At 48.1% G+C, this 21,877-nt stretch overlaps 2 protein-coding genes and 1 pseudogene across 2 annotated transcripts in view; 2 read left to right on the top strand and 1 right to left on the bottom strand.

Annotated features, from left to right (window-relative positions):
- Nucleotides 1-709: 709 nt before the first annotated feature.
- Nucleotides 710-2,496, bottom strand: LOC139013471 (polyadenylate-binding protein 2 pseudogene; annotated as a pseudogene).
- Nucleotides 2,497-9,039: 6,543 nt separating this feature from the next.
- GDF5 (growth differentiation factor 5) lies at nt 9,040-12,852 on the top strand. Its single transcript, XM_070421516.1, has 2 exons — nt 9,040-9,719; nt 11,848-12,852. Exons 1-2 carry the CDS (start codon nt 9,095-9,097, stop codon nt 12,720-12,722), a joined length of 1,500 nt encoding a protein of 499 aa, XP_070277617.1. The 5' UTR covers nt 9,040-9,094; the 3' UTR covers nt 12,723-12,852.
- Nucleotides 12,853-21,473: 8,621 nt separating this feature from the next.
- The window catches only part of UQCC1 (ubiquinol-cytochrome c reductase complex assembly factor 1), a 115,288-nt gene continuing 114,884 nt past the window's right edge, over nt 21,474-21,877 (top strand). Inside the window, exon 1 of the mRNA XM_070420201.1 lies at nt 21,474-21,573. Within this exon, the coding sequence (XP_070276302.1) occupies nt 21,550-21,573 (24 nt within the window). The 5' untranslated portion in view covers nt 21,474-21,549. The remainder of the gene's footprint in view (nt 21,574-21,877) is intronic.

The following is a 21,877-nucleotide window of genomic DNA, read 5'->3' as shown; positions in this document are numbered from 1 at the left end:
GTGGGTGGGTGGTTGACCTGGCAGGACAGGAGCAGGCAGGAGGGTACTGTGAGAGTGAAGGAGAGATGGTGGGAAAGTGACAAGAAGAACAGTTTGGTGTTCTTCTAGAGCCCTGGGTTTAAAAAAAAAAAATCCCTTCCATCCATGCCCACCTACCCTTGAGCAGCCCCCAAGGGGTGAAGTGGGACAAGGAAACAGTGGGAGCAGCTTGCACAGCTGAGTCGAGTCCATGGTGAATCCCCAGAGTGAATAAGCAGCCCCCTACCCCACTCCCTGGGCCTTCCCCTACCACCAACCCCCAGAGCAGGTCCCTCCTCAGCAGTTAGTTATGGGATTCTCCCCGCTTCCACGGTATATCTTTTTGTTTTTTCCAATCAAGGTCATCTTCTGTTGTTGTTTTTTTAAAAAATTTTTCTCCACCCCCCTTCTTTCCTCTTTTTTTCCTTTCTCTCCTCCTAATATACACGTTTGTTTGTTTTTTAAATATTTTTATTGATTTCAGAGAGGAAGGGAGAAGGAGAGAGAGAGAGATAGAAACATCAATGATGAGAGAGATTCATTGATTGGCTGCCTCCTGCATGCCCCCTACTAGGGATTGAGCTTGAAACCTGGGTATGTGCCTTTGACTGAAATCGAACCCGGGACCCTTCAGTCCGCAGGCCATCACTCTATCCACCGAGCCCAATTGACCAGGTCCATACTTTTTTTTTTAGTTAGGGGAATACCATGAAGTCGCTCTAGGCCTGCACCTGTAGACAAGACCTGTGCTGTTAAAACCACTGTAGAATAGAGATGGGGAAGAGATGGGGAACTGTTGTAGTTGGTGGTTTCGGGCTCATGGGAACGCCCGGTCTGTTGTGCTGATACCTGGTCTATTGGTTCGTTTTGGGATCACCTTGATGTGTCTTCCTCTAAATAGGGGCTCATCTAAGGCCAGGGAAGTCCTCACTGACTCTGTCTGAGAACTCTATCTATGCCAACCCTTTGGGATGGCCACTGAATTGGTCACAGAGTATGGTAACATGGGTGACTGAACCACAGCCATGAAAATGTGCTTCCAGCTCTTCTGCTGTTGCACCATAGTCCACATTGCCAACAGATGGATCGGGCATCAGCCTCCATCTTCTCCTCGATAGACATGATCACTGGGCCAGCATTGCCTGGAGGGGACTCATATTCCTTTGCTTCTCTACCTTGTCCTGTATTTTAGCTTCTCAGCTCCTTCCTCCGTCTTCCTGACTCGTCTTCCTGACTCGAGCTTTAATCGCTTCCAGCTCCGGGTCTTCAATGGTGCCGTCCCCCAGGTCACCCTAGACCAGTCCCTGCTCCTCCTCCTCCTCCTCCTCCTCCTGGCTGCCGGGACTCCCAAGCCAGGCCCAGGGCCTGGGACGCCTAGTGGGGCACGGTCCGGGCTGGCTCCTCTTCATGCTCTGGCTCCAGCAGCAGCTCCTCAGGCTCCCGTTCCTCAGACTCCAGGCCATTCCGTAGTCCCTAACCCTAACCCTAACCCCTCCCCCATCTCCCCAAGGCCGGGCACAAGATGATATCACCGCCCTGCGCCAGCAGGCCCTGCTGCCACTGCCAAGAAATATTTTTTTTAAAAAGCAACTGGAAGCAGCTTGGGAGGTTCTTGGCACTCTTCTTCCTTTTTTAAAAATCATAACTTTTTTTTTTAATTTGAGAGAAAGAGAGAGAAACATTGATCAGCTGCCTCCCATATGTGCCCAACAAGGGATCGAACCCGCAACTTGGGTATGTATGTGCCCTGAAGGGAATTGAACCTACCACCTTTTGGTGTATGAAGGATGCTCCAACCAACTGAGCCACAGTGGCCAGGGTGGAAAAAATATATTTTTTTAAAAATATATTTTATTGATTTTTTACAGAGAGGAAGGGAGAGAGATAGAGAGTTAGAAACATTGATGAGAGAGAAACATCGACCAGCTGCCTCCTGCACATCTCCTACTGGGGATATGCCCGCAACCCAGGTACATGCCCTTGACTGGAATCGAACCTGGGACCCTTCAGTCCGCAGGCTGACGCTCTATCCACTGAGCCAAACCGGTTTCGGCGGAAAAAATATTTTAAATAAAGAATAAAAGTGAACAATATATAGCTACTTTGTTCACACCCCATCCCCTCAACAGACAGAAACACACATACACCCACACATTAATTTTCAGATTGGTTTTCTGTGGCAAGTGAGATGTGTTGACCTATCCCTGGTCGGCAAACTGCGGCTCGCGAGCCACATGCGGTTCTTTAGCCCCTTGAGTGTGGCTCTTCCTAAGCCTTAGGAGTACCCTAATTAAGTTAATAACAATGTACCTACCTATATAGTTTAAGTTTAAAAAATTTGGCTCTCAAAAGAAATTTCAATCGTTGTACTGTTGATATTTGGCTCTGTTGACTAATGAGTTTGCCGACCGTTGATAGGACAAAAGGCCCATGCTTGGACAAGGTGCAGTTTCCAAGAAGCTCAGCTGGGGGAGCCATTGAGAGCTTACTGGAGGAGAACTGTGGCAATTCCTGGGGAATGTAAACACCACAAACCAGAATGATGGCTGAGGGAGGACTGGTTTCTCTGGATCAGGACAGCCCAGGCCTCTCAGATTAGAAGAAAAACAGATAGAGGGTCAGGGATTCCAGGCCTTCCTTCCAGCCGATCCCTAACATGTAGGGTGATAGCAAGAAAGAAGGTCAGTTCTTCCTTGATGTGGGAAGAGCATTGATTCAGAGTCAGGGGTCTGGGTTTAGTTTTACTTTCATCCTTTTTAGCTATAAACAAACAAACAAACAAACAATTCAAACTTCTGTTAGTCACGTAACTTCTCTGAGACTCAGTTTTCTAATTTGTGAAACAGGAACAATATTAACAGCTGAATCTTTAAAAAAAAAAACCACTATAATTTAAGCACCCACTACTTACTGAAAGAGAAAAAAAAGAAAGGTGCTTTACATATGTAAATACATTTAGCTCTTATAACAAGTCTGTGAAGGAGATATTTTTATCCTCATTTTGTAGGTAAAGAAGCAGGTTCAGGAAGTGGTTTTTATTGTAGATGATAGCCAACATTTATGTAGTGTTTACTATGCATGGAGCCACTGTTCTAAGAGCTTGACTCACAACAACTTAATGCATAACAACTCTGTGAAGTAGGTATATTATTATTATCCTCATCCTATCTAATAATAGACAAACATGGTAATTGACCATACCTTCGCTACGCCTCCCATTGGCTAATCAGTGCGATATGCAAATTAGCCGCCAACAAAGATGGCGGCTAATTTGCATACTGCAGGCAGGGCAGGAGCGCACCATCCCACCTGCCCCGCCACCATCCGGGCCTGCTATCTGCAACCCGGGGCGGCGGGCGTCTGTATGCGACCTGACCCGGGGCGGCCGGGCAGTGCAGCAGTGATTGGCCAGCCCACCCAGCCTCCATCCGGGCATCTCATGTGCAACCCAACCCGGGGCGGCCGGGCGGGGCAGCAGCGATGGGCTGGCCCGCCAGGCCACCGTCCAGGCGTCCCATGTGTGACCCAACCCGAGGTGGCGCCCCAACCCCCGGATCGGCCCTGCCATGTGCTCAACCCCGGGGAGGCGGGACAGGCACCAAGGGATCGGGCCTGCCATCTGCCACCTGGGGAGCGGGCCTAAGCCAGCAGGGGTTATCTCCGGAGGGGTCCCAGACTGTGAGAGGGCACAAGTGGGGCTGAGGGACACCCCCACCCCCCCTCCCTCACCAGTGCACAAATTTTTGCGCACTGGGCCTCTAGTCCTATATAATAAAAGGCTAATATGCAAATTATCCCTTTGGGAGTTCAACTGACTCGTTTGACCGCTGCTATGATGTGCACTGACCACCAGGGGGCAGTGCGGAATGAAGGAAGGCCCCGATCGGCCCTGATCACCAGCCAGGCCTAGGGACCCTCCCCGTGCACGAATTTCGTGCACTGGGCCTCTAGTTTTATACATAAGGAAACTGAGGCACAGAAAGATTAAATAACTAGCCTGAAATTACATGGCTGGTGAATTGGGGAGCCAGGATTTGAAGGCAGATAGCCCACCTGTTAATCATTATGTTACAGATCAGATGCTCTCCTATTTAGAACCCTTCATTGTGTTTCCCACTGCACTAAAAATAAAATCCAACTTCCTTCTCTGGTGTGTGAGTCCATACTTGATGTGGTTCTGGCATGATCTGACCCTATCTATCATCCTCCCCCTCACTCTGCTTCAGATGCACTGACTTCTCATGGTTCCTCAGATATGCCAAGCACATTCCTGCCTCAGGACCTTTGCATTTGCTGTTTCCTCCACCTGGAATGATTATCCCCCAGACCCTTGTATGGCTCATTCCCTCTCTACATCCACATCTCTACTCAAATGTCATCTCTCAAAGACACATTCCTCTCTAAAATAGACATCCCTTTGACACTGCTTAATTTTTCTTCACAGTACTCAGAATTCTCTGAAACTATGCACTTGTTTGCTTCTTTGTCTCTTTCACAAAATGTGAGCACAGACTTGGTTGTCTTATCCACTGTTAGATATCCAGTGGTCAGGCCCAGGACCTACCATATGTTAGGCACCTAATATATAGTTGCTGGATAACTAAATACAGAAATGAATGAATACCCAAGGTCACCCAATTGCTAAGTGGCAGAGCCAGGACACAAACTGAGTTGTCTGATCCCAGAGCCTATGCTCTTAGTCACTGTGCTGTGCTGGGCTGATTCCAAGAGATCTCGGGAGGTTCTGACAGCACAATGAATGTAAAACCACTTCGAAAATTGCTAAATGTTTGAAAACAACGGATTATTATTATTATTATTCATCTTACTGTTTGCTCATCTGTGAAATGGGGATAATAATATTCTGGCCTACCGGCCTTAAGAGAATGTTTTGTGGAGTGCCAATGAGATAATGGATGGGTAAACATGTACAAGAGTTAAAGGCTCTACATGGTAGAAGGGACTGTAAAGATTATTTCCATGCCAGTGGCTTCCCAAGGCTCCCATCCTTTACCTCAAGTTTGACATTAATATTGCTGACAGGAGAGGGGGAGGTAAGGGGACACGGGGGACTGAGGGACTCTGCGTCCCAGTAATTAAACATGTTGGGACTGAAGCGCTGCCAGCGGCAGCATCTGGTTGCAATTACCAGAGGGGACTGAAGTGATTAGTCACCTTTATAGTGAGAGCCAGGCCGGTCTCCTGGGCTCCTCCCTGGAGAGGGCCTTCTAAGTAAGCTTCGAGTCCCCTCTCCCTGCTCCCACCCCACTCGGGGGTCCCCTGGTCTTCAAACAATAGCCCCTGATCTGAGTCCTCCATGTCCCAAAGTCCCAGCTCATTGGATGAGACCTTGACCGGAAGCCAAGAATACCTCAATTGCCCCACTACCCATTTTTTTACTTGTTGTGTTTCTAGAGGCCAGGTTGGGATTCCTTGGTAAAAAATGTGTCAAGGCAGGAATTAGGCTCAAAAAGTAATTTAACCTTTCTGAACTTCAATGTCTTTATCTGCAAAATGTGGGACTAACAATATCTTCATCCTAAGGTAAAAATGCTGTGGGATACCAGGCCCCAAGTCTAGTTTACTAGAGTACGTGCTCAGTAAATAGTAGCTGTTATTAATGTTTCCCAGGCGCTAGGCTAATCGCTTTTTATGATTCATTTCACTGAACCCCCATAAAAGCCCTGTGAGTAGGTACTGTCATGATCCCTGTTCAGAGTTTCAGACAGGTTTAAAGGTTTCCAAAGATCACTCAATGCACTAACCAGGGGTTCTCAAACTTCCTAATGCCGCGACCCTTTAATACAGCTCCTCATGTTGTGACCCAACCATAAAATTATTTTTGTTGCTACTTCATAACGGTAATTTTGCTACTGTTATGAATCGTAATGTAAATATCTGATATGCAGGATGTATTTTCATTGTTCACGACCCACAGGTTGAGAACCGCTGCAAACCATACAGCAGAACTGGAATTCACAACCGGGCCTCTTGTTCCGGAGCCCTTGTTCTTTATCAAACAGGGTGCAGGGGCATATTGGTGCTTGATTCATTCATCCCTTCATTTATTCACTCACTCGACCTTACAAAGTTCCTAGTCAGTGGCAAGACAAGAATCCCTCTCTTTAAGGAACGCAGAGTCCAGCAGGGAAGGCAGGGTGCGTCTACAAATAACTACATCTTAAAGCAGAAAATGATGGCTTTCATATATAAGGCCAGTTAGAGATTTATTCATCCATACAACACATACTGAGAATATGCTATGTGCTGGGCCTTGTGCCCAGTGCTGGGAATAATTGAAAGATAAATATACTACAGTCTAGTCATAATCTAATGAGGGAGGCAGATATGTAAATAAATTATTACAGTTATGAGGAATTAAGTTATGATTTAAAAAAGATATATGGCCCTAGCTGGCTTGGCTCAGTGGATAGAGTGTCGGCCTGCGGACTGAAGGGTCCTGGGTTTGATTCCGGTCAAGGGCACATGCCCAGGGTTGCAGTAAGGGGCGTGCAGGAGGCAGCCGATCAATGATTCTCTCTCGTCATTGATGTTTCCATCTCTCTCTCCCTCTCCCTTCCTCTCTGAAATCAATAAAAATATATTTAAAATATGAAAAAAGTACCCAGAGTGGAAGAAATGAACTGTGTTTGAGACAAGGGGCAGGGGCAGAACTGGTTATCTTTGAGCTACCAAAGTGGAAAGGAGCACAGAAAATGTGCGAAGGCAAATCGGCAGTGTGTGTTTTCTGGCGGATGAGGGAAGGCTTCTTGGAGGGGAGGGCACGTGAGTTGGCACTTTTCGTTGGGTATGTTTTAGAGAGAGGGAGGGTTGGGACAGAGATGTCCTCAAGGCATGGAAGCCAGCCATAGGGGACTTATAGTAGGACAGACAGTGAGGAGGATGAGGACAGGGAAGCAATGGGAATGGAGAGGAGGGAGGAATGCCAGAGATGACTGCGTAAGTGGGGACAAGTCAAAAGGGAAGCCAAGTGTGAATCTGGGAAATAGGAGGGATCGTCTTCCTCAAAGCTTCCCCAAAGAGTGCCTGGTGGTGCATTGGTCCTTTGAGATGGGGTGGGGGAGCTCTACCGGGCTTCTGACCTAGAAGCACCAAATGAAGCTTGAAATGGCCAAGTTCTGCTGCTGCGCTCTGAAGAGCAGCAAGGATCCAGGAGCATCACAGCGAAAGGGCTGGTCAGGCACCTGGATACCCCAGCTGTGAGTTTCATCTTCCATTCATCAAACACTGCTGCTTCTACTGTGTGTCAGCTTGTGCTGGAAAACCAGTCTGGTGACCTTAGAGCAGTGATGGCGAACCTTTTGAGCTCGGCGTGTCAGCATTTTGAAAAACCCTAACTTAACTCTGGTGCTGTGTCACATATAGAAATTTTTTGATATCTGCAACCATAGTAAAACAAAGACTTATATTTTTGATATTTATTTTATATATTTAAATGCCATTTAACAAAGAAAAATCAACCAAAAAAATGAGTTTGCGTGTCACCTCTGACATGCGTGTCATAGGTTCGCCTCACTTGCCTTAGAGTGTGAACAGCTCTCTGTTAGGCAGGCTTCAAGGATCTTAGATTAAGAAGGAAGCTTGCCTGACTGCTGCTTCTACCCCTGCTACACCTCTTACATTGTGACAAGTGTTGTAGCGAAATGTACGAGAAGAGGTCATTGGCTTTGTCTGGGGATCCGGGAAGGCTTCCCAGAGGAGGCGAATTTTCAGGGTGAATTTCTCAGGATGAGGAGGACTTCCTCCAGTTGTGGAAGTGAAAGGAGGATTTGCCAGGTGAAGGGAACAGTGTTCCCACATGAGTCCAGCTGGAATTCAGACTTCTCCCAGAGCTACCAGAAACCCATCATGTGGGAAGTCATTTTTCCAGCCTCCTGCAGGGGCCGCTGCTGCCCCAGGCTGGGTCTGCTGCCTCTGGACTCAACCAGTCCTTTCCAACAAAACTGTCTTTCCTGGGGTGGTAGTGAGGCACACCCTGGACATACCTCTCTCCAAGGAGTGGGCTCCCGGGTGGCAGTGCCCTCCAATGCCTGAAGAGATCATCTGAATCCAGTCAGTGGCGTTTGGGGGAGGGGTGTGGCGGGTACTGATAATTTTCTGTCTCTAGGTCACCACAAGTTTATTAAAATAAAAGAAACTGTGGGTAAATGCTGCCATCTGTGCTGCCCCCCAACAACAAATCAGGCCCCAGACTAGACGCAGGAGTTGAAACTGCTTTAAAAACACCCCAAGGACTGAGCTGAAAACCCACACTCCCCATGTTTTGGGGGCTTAAGATCCTTGAGCTCATTCCTCAGCATCGCTCCTCAGGAGGGTGGGGTGGGCTGCCCAGTGAGGTGGAGGTGAAGACCCCTGAGTCTGTTCCATGGACTGAGGGGCCCCCTAAGCCTAGAGTCATGCTTCGGGGCTCTGTGCCAAGAGCCCCCGTGAGCCATGGCCTCGAAAGGGCAGCGGTGATTTTTTTCACATAAATATATCGCACTTAAATGAGTTTAGACAGCATGACATCAGAGAGTAATTAAATTGGTTTGGGTTGAAATTCCGTTTCCAATTCCTGAGTTCAGGTTTGTAAAAGATTTTTCTGAGCACCTGCAGGCGTGTGTGTGTGTGTGTGTGTGTGTGTGTGAAGTATTTTCACTGGAAAGGATTCAAAACTTAAAAAAAAAAAAACTGGAGCACACAGGCAGCATTACGCCATTCTTCCTTCTTGGAAAAATCCCTCAGCCTTATACAAGCCTCCTTCAAGCCCTCAGTCAGTTGTGCAGGAGAAAGGGGGCGGTCGGCTTTCTCCTTTCAAGAACGAGTTATTTTCAGCTGCTGACTGGAGACGGTGCACGTCTGGATACGAGAGCATTTCCACTATGGGACTGGATACAAACACACACCCGGCAGACTTAAAGAGTCTCAGACTGAGGAGAAAGCCTTTCCTGCTGCTGCTACTGCTGCTGCCGCTGCTTTTGAGGGTCCACTCCTTTCATGGTTTTTCCTGCCAAACCAGAGGCACCTTCGCTGCTGCCGCCGTTCTCTTTGGTGTCATTCAGCGGCTGGCCAGAGGATGAGACTCTCCAAATTCCTCACTTTTTTGCTTTGGCACCTGGCTTGGCTGGACCTGGAATTTATCTGCACTGTTGTGGGGGCCCCTGACTTGGGCCAGAGACCCCAGGGGACCAGGCCAGGATTGGCCAAAGCAGAAGCCAAAGAGAGGCCCCCTCTGGCCCGGAATATATTCAGGCCAGGGGGTCACAGCTATGGTGGGGGAGCCACCAATGCCAGGGCAAAGGGGGGCACCGGGCAGGCAGGAGGCCTGACACAGCCCAAGAAGGATGAACCCAAAAAGCTGGCCCCCAGATCGGGTGGCCCTGAACCCAAGCCAGGACACCCTCCCCAGACAAGGCAGGCTGCAACGCGGACTGTGACCCCAAAAGGACAGCTTCCTGGGGGTAAGGTATCCCCAAAGGCAGGAGCTGTCCCCAGCCCCTTCCTGCTGAAGAAGGCCAGGGAGCCTGGGGCCCCTCGAGAGCCCAAGGAACCGTTCCGCCCGCCCCCCATCACGCCCCACGAGTACATGCTCTCGCTGTACAGGACGCTGTCCGATGCTGACAGGAAGGGAAGCAACAGCAGCGTGAAGTTGGAGGCTGGCCTGGCCAACACCATCACCAGCTTTATTGACAAAGGGCAAGGTGAGGGGGCGGGGTGGCCGGGGCACGGCTCAGAGGGAGGGGCACCTGCATGCACGGAGGGGCCCTTCAGAGCCCTGGCACTGCACTGGTGGGAGACCGAGTGTGCACCTGGCCTGGGCTGGTATCTGGGACGATCTCACACAGGTTCCGGGTTGCTGGCAGGTCCGAGTTGGAGGCACCTGGGGAGTCACCAAGCCCAGTTCCTGCAAGGTGCAGAGGGGATGACTAAAGGCCAGAGGGGAGACAAGACCTGCCAGCTGGTGGCAGAGTTGGGGACCAGACTCTAAGACTCTTGATCACCAGGCCATGCTCTGTTCCTATGTGGATTGGCCAAACTTGGTAGGCTCCAGGGGTTTGTAAGTTTTCTCAGAAGGCAGGGGAATTAATCTCTAGCTACCCCTGGCTCTGCAACTTTGCCCTCAGATTAGGGGGCAGAGGAGGTGGGAGAGGTGAAGACAGTAACTGAGGCATCTTAGAGTCTTGGAATGACACTCAGATATATGGGGTTTGGGAGTGGACAACAGACCTCGGGTTTAACAGTGTGACCTTGGGAAAGCTCCTTCTCCCTTCCGGGTCAGTTTCCCCGTCTGTATAACAATATGAAGGTTGGACTGGGTGATTTCTGAGAGCCCTTCAATATGAGACTTCATGTCCTGTCCTAAACAGATACTTTTTATCAGTAACCCAGGAGATAACTGCTCTCCTCATTTCTCCCTCTGCCCATCTGGCATTACTGTCTTGGCTTTTCCTCTCAACTTGCTGTGTGATCTCAGCAAGTCTCTTCCCCTTTCAGGGCCTCAGTTTCTCCCTAAGTGTGATTGAAGCTCATACGCTCTGGTTCTGAGTCTTAGGACTTTGGCTGGCAGAGTGGGGGAGGGGTCAGCGAGTGGGAGAGGCTCCTCATTAGAGCTGGCCTGTGGGGGAATGACAGAGGGCGGGGGAGCCACAGAGGCAGCAGGTCTGGCTGAGGTGGGGGAGGTGACCTGGCTGCCTGCCCAGTCAGGGAAAGCTGTGACCCCTTGGGGGCTCGTAAAGTAAGTCATTGTGCCCCCCAGCACTAAGGGAGCTCAGAGAGGGGGAGATGGGGAGTTTAAAGGCCTAATTAGTCACCTTCTAGAGCAATATATGAATGCTTTCCAATGGCAAATTTGTATTTAGGAAAGAGGGCATGCTGATTCAGACATACTACTGAGTTTCTTATACATACACACAGCCTTATATTTGTACATACATGCTGAATCACACACACACACACACACACACATATATATATGTGCACACACACCTTCTTACACATATACATTCATGGAATCTTCTTACACACACACACACATATACCCTTTAAATTTTGACACAAGCCCAATCATACATACACCTGACATGTCACTTATATATGCCACCTTTTTACCCACATATAAACCCAGTCATACACACAAACTTCCACACATACACACACTCATTCATCCAACAGGGTGAGACACATGCACAACAAAATATTAGACTGGGAAGCGGGGAAATTGGATTGTAGATCCCTTTTGTTATTAATTCACTGTGTGACTATAGTCAAGTCACTCCCCCTCTTTGTGCCACGTCCGTAAAAAGAGACCACTAAGATCTTCTTCAAGGTGTAGTGGAAGCAGCTTCAGATTGAGCGTAAAAAGTTCAAGGCTAGTGTTTCAACTATGCTTTTTTCTAGCTGGTGACTCTGAGCAAGTCACCTAACTTCTCTGAGCCTCAGGTTCGCCCTCTAGGAAAACAGGAGTGATCACGTTGCCCACCAAACCTATTTCACCAGTGAGATAGCATATTAGATAACATAGGAGAGAGGTAGGTGGAAGGCAATCCTGAAGCAGGTGGATTTCTGATATGAACAGTGATTGACACAAATACCCAGAACCACTCAAATCACCCCAGCCACATCCACAGATAAACAACCCTTGGTAGGCTGTGTAGGACGCTGCCTATTCTGAAAAAGGCTCTCAGTGGTTGGGTCTTGGCCTCTCTCAGAGTGGGGGAGAGGTTAAAGAAAGCTCTCTAGAGGGGAGAGGGCCGTGGCCCTCCCCTGAGGCAGAGGTGACTGGCTTTCTTGATGAGGTTGCAGGGAATGACTTCTGGGTGTTCTCTCTAGATGACCGAGGTCCTGTGGTCAGGAAGCAGAGGTACGTGTTTGACATTAGTGCCCTGGAGAAGGATGGGCTGCTAGGGGCCGAGCTGCGGATCTTGCGGAAGAAGCCCTCAGACACAGCCAAGCCAGTGGCCCCCAGTAGCGGGCGGGCTGCCCAGCTGAAGCTGTCCAGCTGCCCCAGCGGCCGGCAGCCGGCAGCCTTGCTGGATGTGCGCTCAGTGCCAGGCCTGGACGGATCTGGCTGGGAGGTGTTCGACATCTGGAAGCTCTTCCGAAATTTTAAGAACTCGGCCCAGCTGTGCCTGGAGCTGGAGGCCTGGGAACGGGGCCGGGCTGTGGACCTCCGTGGCCTGGGCTTTGACCGGGCTGCCCGTCAGGTTCACGAGAAGGCCCTGTTCCTGGTGTTCGGCCGCACCAAGAAACGGGATCTGTTCTTTAATGAGATTAAGGCCCGCTCCGGCCAGGATGATAAGACCGTGTATGAGTACCTGTTCAGCCAGCGGCGAAAACGGAGGGCTCCGCTGGCCACACGCCAGGGCAAGCGGCCCAGCAAGAACCCCAAGGCCCGCTGCAGTCGGAAGGCGCTGCATGTCAATTTCAAGGACATGGGCTGGGATGACTGGATCATCGCGCCCCTTGAGTATGAGGCCTTCCACTGTGAGGGGCTATGTGAGTTCCCCTTGCGCTCCCACCTGGAGCCCACGAACCATGCAGTCATCCAGACCCTGATGAACTCTATGGACCCCGAGTCCACGCCACCTACCTGCTGTGTGCCCACGCGGCTGAGTCCCATCAGCATCCTCTTCATCGACTCTGCCAACAACGTGGTCTATAAGCAGTATGAGGACATGGTGGTGGAGTCTTGCGGTTGCAGGTAGCAGCACTGGCCCTCTGTCTTCCTTGGTGGCACAACCCCAAGATGCTGGTCTCAAGAGCCCCTCCTCGCACTTGTGGGGTCACAGAGCAGTCAGGAAGCTGCAGCCAGGAGCATCTCTACAGCCTGCCTGAAAGGGGATTCCAACAGCCTCGCTCACCCTCAGAGTGGGACTTGGGCTACGGGCCCCTTTCGATCCACAGGCCCCTCTGTCTGGGATTTCTGCTCTTCTGCTGCTCTGACTGGCAGGGACATGCCCAGGGAGACAGAATCTGAATGGGACTGAGACCCAGCAGACCTGGTTTTCCAATGAGACTCAACCCACGAACCTCTCCTTTCCTGGGCCTCCTTGGACTCTGGACTCTCCAGGGAGTGCTCCTCTTGGGACAGCCGCGGGTGCTGCACCCTCCTGGAATCACATGGTGCCTGGTGACTTTCTGCCCCTGATGCAGATGCGATGCTGACTGGGCAGGGGCGGGGGAGAGGGGGAGAGGGCTTGGGCAGGGGTGAGGAATGTGGGGCTGTTAGACTGTTAGATTAAAATGTACATTGATGAGATAAAAAGCAAAGCTGTGCCTAAAGCTGTGGCAAACTTCTCATTTACTCCAGGGGACCCAGTGACCCCTCAAAGAATGACTGGCCCAGGGAGGGGAGATGGGTTGCCGCACGTATACACCCGGTGTCCAGGGCCCAGTCCTTGCTTCCAGTCCTGGAAACTGAAGCAGAATGGGGCAGAGAGTACAGGCTGAGCGGGGCCAGTGCTACCTCTAACCCCATTCCTGTTCCTTCCAAAGGCCCGTTGGTCTGGAGCTCTCTCTGCTCTGCCATGGCCTGCCAACAGAGTTAGGTTTTCTTCCCGGCACTTCTTAGTCAAACTGATTGTCTCTAAAATGGATCCCTAAATGTGAGGGAAATTCCTTAAATGTGAGGGAAATTGGGGATTTCATTTCCTCTAAACATCACTAGTATCTGCTGCCCACTCCCTCCACCCCCACATACTCACAGAATGAACTGACCACCATCTAAAGGGGCCTCTAGTTCTCTCTGGGGAACCTGGGCTGCTAGAGATCCCTCCTCTCCCATTGAGACATCTCCTTTTTGACACTGATCACTGTTCCTCACGTGAACTTGTATGTGGCCCTGCTAGCCTCCTGCTTGGCACCTTTAGTACACGCACTGCTCACCTATCACCTCCGACCTCTTCACCCCATCTCCAGAAACAGAGCTAGAGCCCCTCCCCTTAACATTATACATGATATAAACACATAATTACATATTAGATAAATAACCTACCTACTAATCTCAGACAGTCCAATGCCAGACACATCCTGACAATGTTTCCTACTTGGGGCTTTGCCCAGACTAAAAGCCCACTTCCCTTTCTCCACTAGAATCTTTGGGGAGGGGCGTGAGACGTATGAACTCTTGCGGGGGGGGGGAGCACAGCCCTCTGGTAGGGCAACGTGGGCACCCAAGTCCTCGTTCTAAGGGCTCAGGACCAGAATCTGCCTGGCTGAAGAGAGGGAGAACCAGGCCTCTGTTTCCCACCCAGGGGGCCTCAACATTTTCCCTACCTCTCTCCAGCTGAGTCTTTGATTCCCAGGGCTCTTCGCCAAAGCTGTTTCAACAGTGGGGATTCCTGCCCAGCTATGGGCAGATCTTGTGTCCCTTCTCTCTAGACCTGAAACCTGGGTTGTCAGGACCTAAAGCAAGAGCCCTGTGCAGGGGGCAGCCTGAGCTTGGAGCCTCGCCCTCCCTGGCTGGGCTTCGTTGTGTTTGGCTAGTGGCAGGCCTGCAAACTCTGGAAGTAAACAAAGAAGCTGCCACGGCAGACAGAGTTCTGGTGTGTGGGAGAGAGAATGAGCCTGGAAGGGAGGTGCCAGGGAAGCCAGGCAGCGGGCTGTACATACAGAGTGAGCAGTGTAGAAACTGGGTGGCTGAAACCCCAAGGGTAGAGAGGCAGGGGACGGAGGGGTCACAGGTGGGGCTGGCTCCTGCACACACTTGTTTTCTGGGCTGCGTGTCCCTAGTTTCCTGGAAAGTCTGACAGAACTGGAGCTGCTCCCTGCCTTCGCGCCGTCAAAGCGTTTCATATCACCTCAGCCACAATGCTCTTCTGCTAAAGGCCTGGGTGTTGAACTGACTGTTGTGGCTCTGGCTTGATACACAAGGAACTTCCTCTCCCATCTCAACCCGCCCTAGGGACTCTCTTCCACAAAAGAGCCACTCAGACTGTGTACTGTCCCCCTTTTCCCAACCAGAAAATTGTAGGGTGGATAGGAACAGCCCTCCCATCCTAACCATCTGATCTATTCAACCGCCTCCTTGGAAAATTATCTCCACCAGGCACCCTCTTCCAGGATCAATCTTAACAAGCTGCATATTTATACAGTACATTCTTGTACAAAAAAGGTATAAGGCTTATATCATTCCTTAGAGTTCACAAACATTCTCCGGGCCGTGGTCTTGCAGCACTGAAGGGCTCAAAGGCAGCCAGTTTCAAATTTCAGATCTGTCACTTAGAGTTAGAGCACTTGGGCAAGGAACTTAATTCCATGAATCTTGGTTTCCTCATTTGCGGGGTGGGGGGGGGGGGGGTGGGGGGTGGGGAAGAGGTAAACGGTCTACCTATTTCATAGGACTAACTGTGAGGATATGAAAGACACTCAACACAGTACCTGGCACAGAGGTGGCACTCAGTAATGTTAGCTGTTATTATTAATGTGCCTCAAACAGTCCCATGAAGCAGACGGGGCAAGGAATATCACCCCCTTACCCCATTTTGACAGAAAAGGAAATTGACAGCCAGGGAGGTAACTACAGGTCTCCTACAGGTCTCAGTGCTCTTTATACCATTTTTGCTTCTTTTCTGGGCCCCAGACTCCACTGATCCCAGTCCTGGCAAGCAGTGGAATTAGTCACCTGGGGTTTGGATCCTTGTCTTAAAAGTATTCCCTTGGGGACACACGACATTGTTAGTTCCTTGGGAGAAACAGCTAAGCAGAGAGCTGAAGGCAGAGAAAATGGGAGACCCATAGGAAAGGCAAGAGGTGGGCTCCCAGTGCTATGATGCCATCTCTTGGCCTCTTACACAATCCCATGTTCCAGGGCCATAAGCAGGAGAATCGGCTTTTCTAAGGCTTGAAATACAGAACCTTGGGAAGCCTCTCAGCCTTCACTCTGACTCCACAACTTAGTTGTTATATTTAATCTGAATATAGATATGAGAAATCAGAGTAGAGGAGGATTAGTCACATATGCCTGGAAGTCAGTCGGAACTAGGTTCCAGTCTTGGTTCCACCACTTTCCAGCTGAGTGACTTTGGGCTCAGTTATTTAACCTCTCTGAGCCTCAGTTTCCCTATCTGCAGAAGAGGGATAATAATATCAAGTTTACTGGGCTTGAGATGTATTCATTCTATCAATCTTTGATTTATTGATTGGTTCATTCATTCACTAATCAATAAGTATTTATTAAAGGTCTACTCTGGTCCAGACTCTGCGCTGAGTATTGAAATAATAACAACCACCACAATTGTTAATGTTTATTAAGGGCTTATTATGTGCCAGGTACTATGCCTAGCATTTTCCATGAATTCTCTTATCTTGCAATGATCATGTCCTCAGGTTTCATGCATGACTGGAAGAGAAAATAAAGATTCTCAAAGGATGCTAGGATGATAAGTCTATGATAGACCGAATCAAAGGAGATGAAAAAAAAAAAACCAGGAGAAAAAGTCAAATTATACATCTGAATGCATGAAATCAACCCTACAATTACAGGATGTGGAAAAAAATGTGATTCCATAATTTCAGACGGGAAAGAGTGCTGTAGGTAGCTATAGATCAGTTGAATATTATTTGGGTGCCTAAACGTGAATACAAGTGTGGGCTTCATTATTAGACATGTAGTGTTAAATCCTAAGGAAACTGTGTTTCTGCTCAGTTAAGCAGGACTTGGAGAGTGTTGGGATGGGGAGAGTAAGGGAGAGAAGCAAAGTCAAGGGTGAATCCTGTGGTTTTTTGCTTGGGCAACTGGGTAAACAGTGTGCCATTCAACAACAACAAAAAAGAGAACACGGAAAGAGAAATAGATTTTGAGAGGAAGATGATGAGGTCAGCTTTGGACATCAAGTTTGAAAAATTCTTTTATTTATTGATTTTAGAGAAAGGGGGGACGGGAGAGAAAAAGAAACATCGACTTGTTGCTCCACCCACCTGTGCATTCATTGGTTGCTTCTTATTGGTGACCTGACCAGAAAAACTCTTTAGGGATTAGCTTTAAATAGGAAAAGCAGCAATTCTTCCATGAAATGATGAAAAGAAGAAAGAATGCATGCATACAATAAAATCAGGTATTTGATTTAGTGGTTGGAAGTTGAGTTTCCTTCTGACGGCTTATAACTTCTATTTTCTCTGTGAAGTAGGAGGTGAGGCCATCTGTTCAGAGATGGTAGAAAGGGTCTCTGCAGATGTAATCAAGTCAATATAAAGTCATTAGTGGGCCTAAGCCAGTATGACTAGAATCCTTATAAGAGGACAAGAGACACAGAGAATGGCACGCAGGGAGAAGGCCATGTGATGAGAGAGCCAGAGAACAGAATGATAAAGCTGTAAAGCAAGAAACATAAGGGTTGCTGGCAACTGCCAGAAGCTAGAAAGAGGCAAGAAATGATCCTCCTCCAGAGCCTTCGGTAGAGCATGGTCCTGCCAAACCCTTGATTTTGGACTTTTAGCCTCTAGAACTTCAAAACTATACATTTTTATGGTTTTAAGCCATTTGATTTTTGTTTTGTTTTGTTATGTCAGCCCTCAGAATCTAATACAGTTATAAATAGTAGTATTGGAGAAGGGAGGGGGGCAGGGTTGAGCACAACAGAAGGTGGTAGCTATATTTGGGAGGTACCAATAGGCCTCTTGCATGATTTTCTCCAATAGTACTCAATAATCTAGATGTAGGGGGTTGATTAAATGGACAATTACAAGGTTGGGGTCTTTCCAGGTGGACAGGATAGAAAGACATTTGAGCAAAGGACTTAATATTGGCAAGAAAATAATTAAAATGACAGACCACACGGTCTGAGCTAGAAAGGAGAGGTAGTAAAGAGAGGAGAGGGTTGACAGACGATAAAGAGGAGATGAAAACCCTGGAGGTCTCAACAAGGAAGAGTGACAGGTGTAGTAGGAGTAATGGATAAAAGCTGAAATAATAGGATGATGAGAACACAGAATGACATAAATTTAAAATTTCAGAATTATAATTCTGGTGATGAGGTCCAGGAATAGACAGCTGGACACTTCATAGAAATGGAATCGTACTTATACAATATGCAACCTCTTGTGATTGACTTCTTTCACATAGCATAAAGTTTTTGAGGGTCATCCACGTTGTAGCATGTATCAGTTTATTCCCTTTTATTGCTGTATAATAAACCATTTTCTGGATATACCACATTTTATTTAGCCATTCATCAGTCAATGGACATCTGTTTCCAGTTTTTAGCTGTGAACATTAATATACAAGTTTTTGTATAAACATGTCTAAATTTATCTTGAATGTACACATAAGAATGGAGTCACTGGGTCATATAGTAATTCTATGTTTATAATTTTGAGGAAAAGCCAGACTATTTTCCAAAGCAGCTCTACCACTTTACACTCGCATCAGTAATGTATGAGGGATCCAGTTTTTTCATATCCTTGCCAGCACTTTGTATTATATGTCTGCCATCTAGAGGGTGTGGTATCTCATTGTGTGTGTGTGTTTGTGTGTGTATTTCCCTAAGGACTAATGATGCTAATCATCGTTTCATTAACTTAATGGCCATTCATATGTCTTCTTTGGAGAAATGGTTAATCAAATGCTTTGCCCATTTTAATTGGGTGTTTATTTTATTTTTAAAAATGTTTTTATTGATTTTTAGAGAGGTGAAGGGAGAGGGAGAGAGAGAAACATCCATGTGAGAGTGTAACATAGATTGACTGCCTCCTGCATACCCCCTACTAAGGATTAAGCCCCCAACCCAGGCATATGTCCTGACTGGAAATCGAATTGGCAACCTTTCAGTGCACAGGTCGATGCTAAACCAACTGAGCCACAGCAGTCAGGGTAGGTGTTTATTGTTATATTATTAACTTGTAGAGTTCTGTATATAGTCCAGATACAAGTCCTTTATCAGATACATGACTTGCAAATATTTTCTCCCATTCCACATGTTTTTACTTTCTTGATGGTATCTTTTACAATACAAAAGTTTACATGTTTATGTAGTCTAATTTATTTTTCTTTTGTTATCTGTGCTTTTGCTATTGTATCTAAGAAGGCTTTGCCTAACACAGGATCATGACGATTTACTCTTATGTTTTCTTTAAAAAATTTTATAGTTTAGCTATTACATTTAGGCCTCTGTCCCATTTTGAGTTAATTTACCATATGTTGTGAGATAGGAGTTCAACTCAATTCTTTTGAATTTTTTTTAAAAAATTGTGATTATGTATTATACATCTACTACTCTAATATTCTTGAAGGCAAGGACCAAGTTCTACTTCTTTGTATTTTCCATAAAACCAATGAATAAACTTTTTTCCCCAGAATTAGATTTTGAGAATGATATGGGTATTTTTTATTTCTTTTTTTTTTTTTTAAATATATTTTATTGATTTTTTACAGAGAGGAAGGGAGAGAGATAGAGAGTCAGAAACATCGATGAGAGAGAAACATTGATCAGCCGCCTCTTGCACATCTCCCACTGGGGATGTGCCCGCAACCCAGGTACATGCCCTTGACCGGAATTGAACCTGGGACCTTTCAGTCTGCAGGCCGACGCTCTATCCACTGAGCCAAACTGGCTTCGGCAGGGTATTTTTTATTTCAATTTTAAAGGTAATTATATAGATATGGTACAAACTTTAAATAAGACAAAAGGATATATAGTAAAAAATGTCTACCTTCCACCCTAACCGGTTTGGCTCAGTGGATAGAGCGTTGGCCTGCCGACTCAAGGGTCCCAGGTTTGATTCCGGTCAAAGGCATGTACCTTGGTTGCGGACACAACCCCGGTGGGGAGTGTGCGGGGGGGCAGCTGATCAATGTTTCTCTCTCATCGATGTTTCTAACTCTCTATCCCTCTCCCTTCCTCTTTGTAAAAAATCAATTATATTAAAAAAAAATGTCTACCTTCCATTTCTAACCTCTTGTCTCCCAAACCTCTTCCTCAGAATCAACAACTATTAACACCATTACTGTTTCTTGTATACGCTTCCAGTAATTTTCTGTACCCATACTAGTTCACACAGAAGCCAAAGTCTTTACCATGGCCTACAAGGTCCCCCAGATCTGGCCTCTAGGGCCACCTTGTCAACTTCATCTCCTACCATACTCTTTCTTAGTCATTTGACTCAAACCATAATAACCTCCTTGCTCTTCCTGGGAAGACCAAGCATTCTCCATGTTGGGGCCTTGGTACTTGTTCTATCTGCCAAGGATGCTCTTTTCCAAGAAATTGACATGGGTCACTCTCTCATTGACATGGGCCAGATTCTCATTTCATTCATACTTCTGATCAAATCCAGCGAGGTTTTGCCTGATCATCTTATTTAAAATAGCACCTCGCCTTCTCACTTTTTATTCTTATCCTGCTTAGCATTTACCAATACTCGGCATCAGATTATATTTATTTGTCTATTGTTTGTCTCCCTTTACTGGAACTTTTCTACTGTATCTTTGGCATCTAGATCTGAGCCTGAATCATGGTCAGTGCTCAGCAAATATATATATTTTTAATGAATGACTGAATTTCAGTGTGGTGCCTCTAAGGAAGTATGAAAGTTCTGAGGGGGTAGAGACAGTGTAAAGGGAGAGAGGAAATGTAGCGAGGGAGAGGGAGCTTTGAGAGAACCATGGAACTTGCTGGGGCTTTAGGCTGAGTGTTAAGGAGCTCATGAGCCCTGGTGCTGGAGGCTTTGGTGTCAGGCCTCTTCATTCCTAATTTATCCACCATCCTCGGGAACCTAAATGTCTCAGTAAATGATGCATCCTAAGTCATGAGCTCTCGGTTCTTGGAAGGCCTCCAGTCCAGAGATCTTCACCTCCACTTCATTTCAGCCACGTTCTTCCATAGTCACCCCCTGCACTTGGTCATCATTCCCAACAGTTCTAACCCTAAAACCTTAAATTAAAAAATATCACTGTCTGATCAAGATTTTCTTATCCTTTAAACTCTCAGTTTTGCTCATTACATTTCCTTTTACTCATTTGCCCTTTCTTCTTTCCTAAGAAGCTCTTCCTCTCTTTCTGTTCTTCACTATATAGATGTCCCGGCCTATCACTCAAACCTCTTTCTTGACAATACCATCACCTTCTTTTAAGGGAGCTCCCCAAATCCTGGTCTTTTAACCCCAGTGAAAAGCGGGGGGGATCTTCTCGGGAGTCAAGCCTGGGAAGGAGGGGTTCTCATAAGAGGGCGCTGAGTAGTGAGGCTGGTTGAGGTCGGGGTTCAGGAGAGAGCTATGCAAATCCCGAAGCCAGAGGTCAGGGAAGGCCGGCGTTGCAGAGGACTTCAGCCTCCGTGAGCGTCGGGCGTGGACGAGCGAGAGGGAGGCGGGTCCCGGGGCCGTCCCGGCCGACAGCCCTGCTCGCCGGGTTCCGCGCACCGAGGGAAGCGCGCGCATCCCGGCAGCGGCCTTTGTGCGCCTGCGCCGCCGTTGCCAGGCGCCCGCTGGCTCGGGGACGCGGGTAGGGGACGACCCCGTAGAGGACGACCCAGGGAAGGCGTAGTGGCAGCCGGGACTCCGGAAGCTCACCCTTCACCCGGAAATGGTTGTTGAGGAAACATGGCGTTGCTGGTGCGAGTCCTTGTGAGTGAAGGAATAATTTCGTGCGGTTGTCCGCGGGCCCGGGTTGGAGTCGGAGAGGACGGGGTGGGAGAAGCTGGAAGGAAGTGCACAGGGGGAGTCTGTGCGGCCGCCTCTCTGCGGGGAAACTGAGGCAGCTTCCCGCCTCCCTCTAACGTTTTTGGCCGTGGTTTTCCCCCCTTGGGAGGAGAGGGAGAGTGACATCGGATCTGAATTCGATGCGGTTTGGTTTTCCTCAGTCGCCGCCTGCGACCGCTTCCCCTCAGGGAGAGGCGGCACGTGGGGCACTGATGCGAGTTCCGCGAGA

The sequence above is a fragment of the Myotis yumanensis genome, unplaced genomic scaffold (assembly GCF_028538775.1).
Source record: "Myotis yumanensis isolate MYYU_CA2020_CCGP unplaced genomic scaffold, mMyoYum1.0.hap1 SCAF_7, whole genome shotgun sequence".
Taxonomy (NCBI): domain Eukaryota; kingdom Metazoa; phylum Chordata; class Mammalia; order Chiroptera; family Vespertilionidae; genus Myotis; species Myotis yumanensis.
This window is presented reverse-complemented; position numbering and strand designations above follow the sequence as displayed.